The sequence below is a fragment of the Acomys minous genome, assembly GCF_964271855.1.
Source record: "Acomys minous genome assembly, chromosome: 13".
NCBI classification, from domain to species: domain Eukaryota; kingdom Metazoa; phylum Chordata; class Mammalia; order Rodentia; family Muridae; genus Acomys; species Acomys minous.
Genome location: NC_140495.1, coordinates 61,359,617 through 61,370,808, shown reverse-complemented (window position 1 = coordinate 61,370,808; position 11,192 = coordinate 61,359,617). Strand labels below are relative to the sequence as shown.

The 11,192-nt window shown below is 50.1% G+C and overlaps 2 protein-coding genes across 2 annotated transcripts; one reads left to right on the top strand and one right to left on the bottom strand.

The window, feature by feature from the left end:
• Positions 1-2,131: 2,131 nt before the first annotated feature.
• PEX39 (peroxisomal biogenesis factor 39) lies at positions 2,132-2,845 on the top strand. The gene is given in 3 exon segments (XM_084754436.1): positions 2,132-2,485; positions 2,487-2,523; positions 2,526-2,845. Coding segments are annotated over 3 exon segments (420 nt in total). The 5' UTR covers positions 2,132-2,146; the 3' UTR covers positions 2,570-2,845.
• Positions 2,846-3,623: 778 nt separating this feature from the next.
• On the bottom strand, positions 3,624-10,960 carry RPL7L1 (ribosomal protein L7 like 1). The gene is made up of 7 exons (XM_084754435.1): positions 10,650-10,960; positions 9,539-9,647; positions 8,315-8,475; positions 7,044-7,181; positions 6,176-6,285; positions 5,789-6,008; positions 3,624-5,155 (listed from the first exon to the last, which is right to left on the bottom strand). The coding sequence occupies exons 1-6, from the start codon at positions 10,661-10,663 to the stop codon at positions 5,800-5,802; spliced, it is 741 nt and encodes a 246-aa protein (XP_084610561.1). The 5' UTR covers positions 10,664-10,960; the 3' UTR covers positions 3,624-5,155; positions 5,789-5,799.
• Between the last annotated feature and the right edge of the window lie 232 nt (positions 10,961-11,192).

The window sequence follows — 11,192 nt, the reverse complement described above, 5'->3', positions numbered from 1 at the left end:
AACAAAAACATTCCTAGAAAACGTATGTGCTTTTTAAAGAAACAAAAATCCCAGAATTCTCACTATATGCCACACTATATTTATATGTAAAAATTTACACGTAGAGTGCAATCATTCCAAGTCCTACCTTCGTGACTCCTGCACGTGGCCAGCAGTTGCCATTGCGCACAGCCACGTGCTCTCCATCAGTGTTTCCGTGGAGATAGCTTCAGTTGACAGGGACAGAATTTTCTCTGTCTTATGCCACTGCTGAGGATATACCAGCGATAGAGTGCTTGCCTAAAATGGGCAATGCCCAGGGTTTCCCCAAAGAAGAAGTTATTTCCCACAGTTCTGCACATGGGAAGCCTAAGGTGGGAGGCCCAGCATCACATGAGGAGGAGTGTACAAGAGGCACTGGAGATGTAGCTCAACTGGGAGGACAAACATGTGTGAAGTCCTGGGTTCCATCCCCAGAATCACGCAAACCTGGACATGGTGGTGCACAGCTGTAAATCCAGCACTGGGAAGTTGGAGGCGGATGGACCAGAAGTTCAAAGCTGGGCTTGGGAGATGGTGTGAGAATTGGAGTTTGAATGCCCACAAACCCAGGTAAATGCTAGGTGGGCATGGTGGCCTACCTGCAATTTACCTTTCTTCTTCTTCTCCTTCTTCTCCTTCTTTTGGTTTTTCCAAGACAGGGTTTCTCTGTGTTAGCCTTGGCTGTCCTGGACTCACTTTGTAGACCAGGCTGGCCTCCAACTCACAGGGATCCACCTGCCTCTGCCTCCCAGGTGCTGGGATTAAAGGTGTGCACCACCATGCCAGGCTCAATTTTACCTTTCAAAAGCAAAGACAGGGGACCGGCAGAGCAAACTGGCTAGAGAGACTAGCCATGTCAGCAAGCTCTAGTTTTGATTGAGAGGCACTTCATAAGGTGGAAGAATGATCTAGAATGACTGCTGACATTAATCTCACATGCACGTTTTGTGTCCTCACACCCACACACCTCACCCCACCCCCACTCAGACATTTCTTTAAAAAAAAAAAAAATTCAACCAGGTGTGGTGGTGCACATCTGTAATCCCAGCACCTGAGAGGCAGAGGCAGAGGCAGGCGGATCAATGTGAGTTCGAGGCCAGCCTGGACTTCAAAGTGAGTCCAGGACAGCCAAGGATACACAGAGAAACCTTGTCTCAAAAAAACAAAACAACAACAAAAAACAAACAAACAATCAAGACTATTGTGAGTTCAAGCTCAGTCTTGGCTACAGGAGACCTTGAAAACATCACGGGCCTGGGGATACCGTTCAACAGTCCAACCTGCTGAGCCATCTCACCCACTGTTTTTTTCATCCAGTGAGTTTCATAGGGTTGTTTACAGTGAAGGGTAAACATGCTGTGTCCTTTTAAAATTATGCCAGTTATGCGTTACTTACTGACATCTGGGGTGTGGCAGATCAAGCTGTTTATTTTATTATATACCTCTTTCCGTATGTAGCCCAGGCTGGATCCATGGCCTGAGCTCATGGTATTACAGGCATGGGCCACCACATCCTCCTCAGCCTGGCTTTGCTAACTTCAGAAACATGAGAGCTGGGGAGTATAGCTAAACAGACACTGTGGGAGATGATTAGCCCTTGTCTCAAAACCAAAACAGACAACAAACCCCAAACAACAGCCAAAACCGCCAGGTATCTGATCCTTAATATCACAATTAGCAAAATAAACGTGAAAAGCATGCGAGCAACCCGGAGAGACAGAAACGCAGCCTAGATCACAGCGCCAGGCTTAGTCTCAAAAACAGAGGTTCTTGGTCCTGCGCGCAGCCGGTACAAGTGCACGAGGGAGGCGCATTTTGTGCAGCCACGCTCCCCTACACTGCCCCAGTGGGGCCAACACTTCACTTTTTGGCTAGCCCCCCTCCCCCCACCCCCTTTTTTCCCTCTCTCTCTCTCTTTTTCGAGACAGGGTTTCTCTGTGTTCCTTGGGTGTTCTGGACTTGCTCTGTAGCCTCTGCCTCCCACGGTGCTGGGATTACAGGCGTGTGCCACCGCTCAACAACCCCTCCCCCCTTTTTTTTTTTCAAAATTCCAAATTATTGGTTGAGAGCCTGAGCTTCTGCAAGAACACCTCGGGTCCCGGAGGTCTACCCTGGGCTAGACCCAATGGTACGGTCTGAGGCCTCCCTTCGCCTTCTGCGGAAGTGGTTGCTCCCACGCCAACCCGGAAGTGCTCGCGATCGGGTCCCGGGAGTAGGCTGGTGGCGGGTCATGGACCTGGGGGACTCTCACTGCAGCCGGAGCGGAGATGTGGCGTCAGCCCCACCGGCTCCGGCCTCGGTGACCCTGGCAGAGCTTCTGCAGCTGGTCCAGAAAGGCCAGGAGCTCCCGGGGCTGGAGAAACGCCACATCACTGTGACCCATGGCGAGCCCACGGCGTCGCTGCTCCCGCGGAGGCCCAAGCCCTGGGAGGACGCGGGCTCGGGCAGCTCACCCCGCACCACCCCCCCAGGACGCGCGGACGCAGCCCCGGACCGTCGAGGAGCCGACCGGGGCAGCCCAGCGATTGCTGAGATCCGGAGGGCGTGACCGGGTCCTGCACCAACTTGAGGGTCTGGACACCTGCCACCCTTACTCATCTTTCTGCATCTGCCCTGACCTGTCTCAACCGGACCTAGTCTTCCTGGGGGATTCAACGTTGCCCAGTAATTTTGGTTTTGGACTCTGAATTTCAAATCCATAACGTGTCCCAGTTTATCCGTGTAACTGAAACGTCTACTTTACTTTGATTTGTCACAGTAAAGGGGCATGACCCCCTGGGTCAGCTTTTCCAGATGATAAAGTGAACCGAGCATTTCTAATTTAGCAGTCGTTTGGGTTTGATTTGTTTCTAGGATGATACAGCAAGTGAAATCCCTAGAAATCCTGGCTTTTGGAACTAAGTCAAGTAGTTCGGGGCAGTTTATTTAGTTCCTGTGGCATGTACTTTCCACCCCTACAGGTAGGTCCCAGGAACCAAGCTCTGGCTGGGCAGCAGGGCCATACCTACTCAGCCATCTCCAGGTGTCAATTACCACATGGGTGCTGATTTCTGAAAGAGCATCAAGCGCTCTCAATCTGAGCCACCTTTCCAGCCCCATAAGACTTTATGTATTTGTGAAACTATACATGCATTCTACAATGCGTGGCCCTAGGTGTCAGGACCGCCCGCCCCCTACACACACACATACACAAGCGCTGCATGAAGAGCTCTTAGCCACTGAGGTTTCCCTTAATTTTTTTAAAGACATGGTCTTTCTACATAGCCCTGACAAGCCTTGAATTCAGAGATCTGTCTGTGCCTCCTGAAACCACACTGAACGTTAGAGCAGTCTTTCAAACAGACCGCGGCTCACTCTCACTCCCATTTCCTCTAACTATAAAACCCAACCGACAACACGACAGGAAGTCTATCCATGTAGTTTAGTGACTGAAATAGATACAGCTCTCGCCGGATAAGAACCGTCCCAGCCCTCATTTTGGGATGGCAACATGTTAAGAACACTTGCTTTTGGGGTGCACCTGGACTTCCCAGCACCAGGGTATTGGACATTCTTCTGGCTACTTTGGAACACACAGTGATGGTAATATACTCACACCAAAATAAATCTTAAAAAATAATCTTTTACTTATTTAGAATTATGTTAAAGAACAGTTTAAATTCTGAGCAAAAGAGACTAGAGGATACCAGCTCCACTTTACAGGCCAGAGGCTGAAGCTATGCTTGCTTACCTTAGTCCACTGAGGGCCTCACTTAGTGGGTGAGCATGACAGCACTGCAGCATTCCCTCATTTGATAGGATGCAGATGTTAAATAATAGTGACTTCTCCGTGAGAGCAATGCAGTTTTGGCTACATTCCCCAGTGTTCTCTAGTAGGAGAGGAACACTGAGCTCGGGCAGATGTTCCCTGAAAACCACTGACCTTGGGATTCGCATGTTCTGAGGAACTCTTAAATTTTTCTTTAGGTCTTTTTCACTAGAGTCCAAGCTGGCAATGAACTCAACATAGATCAAACTATTCTGCCTCTGTAGTGCTAGGACTAAAGGCAAAAGTGCACCACCATGCCCAGGCTAGCACTGTGGACTCAGTTTCACAGCCATGTTCCGAAGAGCCTCAAGCAGCCCAGGCTACAGGAAAGCTAAGGGAACAGTAGTGGCCCTTGGTCCAGGTCTTAAGGAAAGGGCTGAACAGAATCTCCCTGAAGCCCAGGGTAAATCTAGTGCCTATTTCCTGGGTACACCTGGTTTGGCAATTAAGTCTACCCATCTTTCTTTTTCCTTCCTTAACATTTTGTGTGTAGCCCTGGGTGTCCTGGAACTCTGTAGAACAAGCTGGCCTTGAACTCCGATCAGGAAAAGGCAGTGACTAGGTTTGTTTTGAGACAGGGTCTCTCTGTGTAGCCTTGGCTGTTTTAGAGTCGATTTGTGGACTAGGCTGGCCTCAAACTCACAGTGACCCACCTGCCTCTGCCTCCTGAGTGCAGGGATTAAAGGCGTGTGCCACCACACCTTGCTGAGATCCCTCATCTTAAGTCTTGAGCTATAGAAAAGGACTGTCACTGCAAGTCAGGGCACAAATCCCATCACACTGACTCAGGGACAGGCAAATTCCAATGCTGTCACCAAAGCTGCAACATGGCTTCATAGCACAAGACTTTCGTGTCTGAGGAACAAGTCCCCAGGCTAGGATGTACAAACCTATCATCTCGAACACCTATGAGGATGAGGCAGGAGGATTGCTATGGAGTTTAAGGTCAGCCAGGGCTATAAAAAGTAAAAACTAAGACCTCTTTCTTCCAGATTCAAGCATTCGGTCTGTCAGTTGCTTTAAGGTGAGGGTGGGAGGGATGTTTGGACTGTTCGCCCACCCAACATTAAACACCAAGACACAAGGCAGGATGAAGCAGGCACGTCTTCCCTCCATGGCCTGGTTAAGCCAGGGGCAGCCAACGTGGAGAACAAGAGTCCTCTTCCCCGGAACTGGCTGAGCTGGGCTGTCTGTGATGCTCAGATCCTCTTGCCTTTCCTCTGGCCCCTTCCTTCAGTTTTTGAAGGCAGAAAATAATCTTCTCTGAAGACACGTGATAGTTTTAAACAACAAAAACACTTGCAATGCGCTGTGCTTTTGGGAATCCTAAGGAAGGAAAACACAGTGCATCAACACAAACCAATGGCAACCTGGGGTTGAGAGCAAAGACACAACAGGTAACTGTCTCAATTCCTTCTGAAGCGAGTTTCTGTTGTGATTTCTTCACCACAGGCTAAATGTTCACAGCGACACAAACTGAACATCCTTATCAGGAGTGTCCCTTCCCACAGTCAGCATGTGTGGTCGTCTTAAGAGGACTTTCAAGTACTAGACACACAGGAGGAACTTTTTTTCTTGTGGCACCAGGGACTAAGTAAGAACTTGCATCCTTAGCTGGTTCTCAACCACTAACTATACCTCCAGCTCACAGAGGGACTTTTTAAATTTAATTTTTTTGAGATAGGGTTTATCTGTGTAGCTTTGCTGTCCTAGACTCACTTTGTGCACCAGGATGGCCTTGAAGTCAAGAAATCCTCCTGTCTCTGCTTCTCTAGTGCTGGGATTACAGGCGTGCACCACCTGCCTGGCTTCACAGTGGGACTTTTAATTGACAAGTATGGCCCATCAAAAGTCAGACCAGGGGCTGGCAAGATGGCCCAGTGAGTATGCCTTCTTGGCCTCAGTACGGGAGGAGAAGAAACCCACACACACCCCCGGCTGCAGCACACGAGGCCTCACCTGGTCCTGGTCTAGTTCAGCTGCCGGATGAGCTGATTGATGCGTTCCCCGCGGTAGCCGGGGGAGCCCATCTCCTTGAGGAATCCCACTCTATTCTTGGTAGCATGACGGGCCACAGAGAGGAGGAAAGGGCACAAGAATGAGGAGATCTGCCGGAAGTGCTTCCCCGGGAAGGCAATTTCATGGATGAGGTCTTCCAGGCAAATGACACCAAATCTCCCTGAGAAATGAAAGGGTGTAGATTGCTTTGTTCACCATCTAGCCAGTGTACAGGAAGCTCTCACATGACAGACAAAGCTGGCACACAGGAAGGCCCAAGAATATACCCTGCATCCCAACACCCCTGCTTTCTGCCCTACCTGACAAGGCCCAGGCAGCAGCACTCACCCAGGTGCTCCTCAATCACTGTGTTGTCCGTCAGAGGGACAGTCTTATTCTTAACCTTTGCTTGTCCACGTTTCAAGATGAGTTCCCGGACAGACTTCAAATTTGGAAATCTATGTAAGGCACAGTAGAGCATTATACTTATTATACTTGCCACTCAGGTCTGCAGCTGTCTGAGAAGACGCAAAGGCTTCTCCTGCCCCAACCTCCCACAACCAGGGCGTGGACTGTTGGGGGACACAGCTGAAGGGAAGGGTGCTGAGATGCTGAGGCTGGAAGGTCCTGTGAGCCTGAAGTGGGCTTGGGTTGCCCAGCAATACCTTGACTCACTTAAGCTCAAAGCAAACCAATACAAATTCAACTGAACATCCCAGAGTGGGACTGGGTATACAGTTAGAAATTGACATTTTTTTTCAGACCAAGTCTTATTCTTATAGCCTATGCTGGCCTCAAACTTGCAGCAATCCTCAGCGTTTGGTGTACAGGCATTACAGGCCTAAGGCACCATGCTTAACTCTAAAGTTTTTGTTTCTTTGAGGAAGTGTCTTACAGCACCTCTCAGGCGGGCCTGGGATCCACAGCAAACCTGATGGGATTACAGGTGTGACCACCCACCACACCCCAGCAAAGACCACTCCTCACAAGCATGACCTTTCCTTTGGCTTCAGGCATTAATCTGTCATTCATCTCACTGAGTCCTAACCTTTGTCTAACCCGATAAGCCCCAACCGACTCTGGGGGACCATTATCAGCATCACTGTTCTTCCCCACAGCAAAATGTCCAACACACAGCATGAAGCTAGGAGAACAATCTCCCGGGTGTCTTACACACTCAAAGCACACAGGAATTGATACTGAGAGTGGTACTCACCCCCACGCCACGTAAGGCTCCACTGTGCGCAGCATCTTCACAGTCTCAGGGGTGACATTGACAAAGACACCACTGAACAATCTCTTCAGGCGAAGTTTCGCAAGGGTCTTCTTTACCAACAAACTCACTCCTTCAATCCTGAAACCAACAGCCCAGAGTCTGACTCCAGTCAGCGCTAGTCTGCTTAGCAAATCTTTTTTTTTGGAGACAGGGTTTCTCTGTGTAATAGCCTTAACTGTCCTAGACTCCCTTTTGTAGACCAGGCTGGCTTTGAACTCACAGCGATCCGCCTGCCTCTGCCTCCCAAGTGCTGGGATTAAAGGCATGTGCCATCACGCCCGGCTGCTTAGCAAATCTTAATGCGCAACTGCTACTAGATACGCAGAATTCACCTCAGAGCTCAGGGTAGTGGGAGGCAGAGTGGAAACACCCTTTTCCCTGAACACTGCAGGACACAGTTCCTGAATGACGGCTTGGTGGGGGAGGGCGAGGGCTACAGGCTAAGGAAGCTGGATTGCTTCAGTGAGTGGGTAGTAAAAGCAAGGGCAGACTGAGGCTGACACCAGAGCCAGGGACATCCAGGCCAGGAAAGCGTGTGGGCAGAGGTAGGCGGTTACAGAGGGCAGGGCCCACATATATTTAAAACTCGGAGCCGGGCGTGGTGGCGCTCGCCTTTAATCCCAGCACTCGGGAGGCAGAGGCAGGCGGATCACTGTGAGTTCGAGGCCAGCCTGGTCTACAGAGCGAGTCCAGGACAGCCAAGGCTGCACAGAGAAACCCTGTCTCAAAAGACCAAACAAAACAAAACAAAACAAAACAAAACCTCGGGTTTCATTTTCAAGAGGCACACAGCTAAATTTGACTGGGGACAAACACAAAGCCCTGCTAAGGGTGGACACTGCTTCCTAGCACTGCACATCCTGTATCCTCAAAGCCTTCACCAGGATGTATGCCCACGAGCAACGCTGAGCGCCTTCATGCCTTTTGCTTCTCTGCATTTCAGGGCTGGGACTAAAGGCACGCGCCACCATGCCTGGCCTACTCTCAAGTCTTCTGTCAAGCTGCTGTCCCGGCCTTAGAAAGGAACCACTAGAGCCTCTACCTTCACCCTAAGCATCTGCATCAGACTGACCTTGCTCCTCCTGTTGTCCTGCACCGATCCTAGCACAGTCAGCTGTGGCAGGTTAGGCTTTATCACCCCACAGAGACACCCAAAGTTGAACCAACAGCTCGCCCATCCCAGGGACTCTGGAAACACACTGGTACTCTACCTTTCCAGGCGTATAACGAAGGCCAAGGAATGCTTATCAGGCACTTCCAAAGCTCGAGGCTTCACTTCCAGCCGCTGGACACGCACCTTGTCACGTTGCTGCCGCCAGGAATCACGTACAAATGATTCCAGTCGCTTAAACCTGAACTCTTTCCCTTTCCTCTGTGGCAGAGAAGACAGACGTCACCATCTCTCCCCCTCCACAACTAAGCCAGGAGCCACTGATAGCTGCGCTCCCCTCTCCGTGTCCTGCCAAGGCGGGCGGGCAGACCATCACATAAGGGCAACACAAGGAAGCCAAGAAAGGTGGACCCGAGAGGACCTAAGACGTTATGAAGAAGGCTGTGGTTGTGGTAACACTTCCTATAAGGGTTTATGAAACCCAGCACTGTACTGGGCATCATTAAACAAACAGGATTTTCTTCTGTCCTCAGAAACCCTGCATACATACTATGCCCACCATCTACACATACACATGAGTCTAAGGCAAAGAACCATTTAAAACTGTTGGATACTTTTGGTTCGAGACAGGTTTTCATGAAACAGCCCAGGCTGACCTCAAGTTCTCTATTCTCCTGCCTCAACCTTCCAGAATGGTGAAACTATGCAAGTGTGTCACAGCTGGCAACTTAATCCCATCACTCCAAAGCCCCGAGCTAAGCTGACCTCTGTTAGCTGGAGGCCAGTCTTGGTTACACACACACACACACACACACACACACACACACACACACACACACACACACACACTCTCTCTCTCTCTCTCTCTCTCTCTCTCTAAGAAACAACAACTAAAAAAATAATCTATTTTTTTCTCTGCCAAATTTGGTTTTCATTTCTTTTTTCTTTTCCTGAGACAGGGTTTTCTGTGAAGCCCTGGCTGTCCTAGATTCACTTTGTAGACCAGGCTGGCCTCAAACTCACAGTGATCCACCTACCTCTGCCTCCCGAGTGCTGGAATTAAAGGCGTGCGCCACCACGCCCAGCTCAAATACGGGGTTTTCATCACTTAATTTGAATACAGAAAAAGTCTTCACTTTCCCCCTAAAGGCTATTCCTGCATTTTTCTCACAGAAGGATGTTGGGTAAATCTGTGCTAATGGAGGCGGGGACTGTATGGGACATCCAGGGAGGGACCTGATGACAACAAGTCTGTTCAACAAACGCTCAAAAGAATTCACCAACGACAAATCCTCACATCCGCAACCCTGCTCCCAGGAATTACCTCTCTCTTTGCCAAAAGTGCCTGTTTGGCCTGGGTGGCTTTCAGGGCCTGATAAGCCTTCCGCTTCTTCAGGAGATTCTCTGGAACCAAAGGGATCTTTTTTCTTTCCCTGATAAAGAAAAATTGATGGAAACAGGAATTATGACACAAACACTCAACGGTTTCCCAAACCAATTCAAGATCCTGGTCGTCAGGCTGGACACGGTGGCGCACTCCTTTAATCCCAGCACTCGGGAGGCAGAGGCAGGAGGATCGCTGTGAGTTCCAGGCCAGCCTGGTCTACAAAGTGAGTCCAGGACAGCCAAGGCTACACAGAGAAATCCTGTTGAAGAACTGTGGTTTCTGCTCAGTCCTCACCACGGACGCATAATGCTCATTCGTCCCCAAAAGACTTAAAAAAAAAAAAAACAACCAACCAAGGGAAACCGGGCGTGGTGGTGCACGCCTTTAATTCCAGCAGATCTGTGAATTCGAGACCAGCCTGGTCTACAAGACCAGTCCGGGACAGCCAGGGCTACACGGAGAAACCCTGTCTCTAAAAAACAACAGAAAAACAAAACAAAAAACAAGGGAAACCTTTGGTCTCTGCGTTCGTTTAGTTACACACGGCACTAACAACTGTAGCCTACCACGGACGCTGGCGGCAGGAAAATTCTAGTAAATTCTGAAAGGGCTGGAGCGGTTACAGATTCCATCGAGGAGAAAAACTAAGTCAAGCCAGGGTGATGTGGAGGGCAGCCATGAAAGTAGGAGGGAGTCTTGGGGGTAAGAATGAGGGAGAATACGAGCCAAGTACACTACACATGTGTAGGAAACTGGAAAGGCGCATCCTGACAGCCAAGCTGGCGAACCCAACCCTGGCACTCTCCAGCTACTGTCTGTCCCCTTCGAACTTCAGTTCCCTCAGTTTCCTTATTCGCCACCTGAAAAAACACTCCTGATATCCGAACCACGGGGGCGAGCACTTCAGCATCTCAGTCCCCACCTTTACTGTACACGATGGAGCCTTTACTTCCTTCCCACAACCCACTGGTATCCTTTTGTATTACGGAAAGGATGGCATCGGATACTCCAAGCCCCGCTCAAGGGATTCACAGACCCAAACACTCACCCTTCCTCCGCCATCTTCCCGGTGCTGCTGCTTGTGCGCAGACTCACCAGGCGGGAGAGAGAGGCCCGCTCTATATCTCCTTGAGCGTAGAGACGCCGCTCTAGCTCACTTTGGAGGACTGGGACAGCCCACGAGCCCTTTAGCGGCTCCTAACTTCTGAGAAATGGTCTTGCTAGCCCTGATTCCAGCAAAAACCTAACCGTTTCCTTTGCGTCCCTTCCAAGCTCCCTAGAGTCTACGGCACCCATCAAGATCAAGCCCTTTTCAGTTAGGCTGCAGTGTTTCCAACCTGCCGCTTGGCAAGGAGCAATACAAACGCTTCCCACAATGCACCTGCAGCTTCCGCTATGGCGCCGGCGCCCCACCTCTGCGGAGGGTGACAGGCGATCTTGGTGTTTCTCTCCATCGAGACTTGAGGGACCGACTTGGTGCTCACGTTTGGGTGCGGTTACTTGTGGAGGATTTGGGGAAATAATTCGACTCTGTGAACCTTCGAGCTGCTTACCTTTCTGCACCTCGGGTCCCTCGTATGAGTATGTGGAT

Excerpts from the sequence above, each read along its gene's own strand:
- RPL7L1 (XM_084754435.1), bottom strand. Across the intron at positions 7,182-8,314 it reads TTCGTTATACGCCTGGAAAG|GATTGAAGGAGTGAGTTTGT; the intron begins GTAGAGTACCAG and ends TGTTGGTTTCAG. Across the intron at positions 6,286-7,043 it reads GAGCCTTACGTGGCGTGGGG|ATTTCCAAATTTGAAGTCTG; the intron begins GTGAGTACCACT and ends TGCCTTACATAG.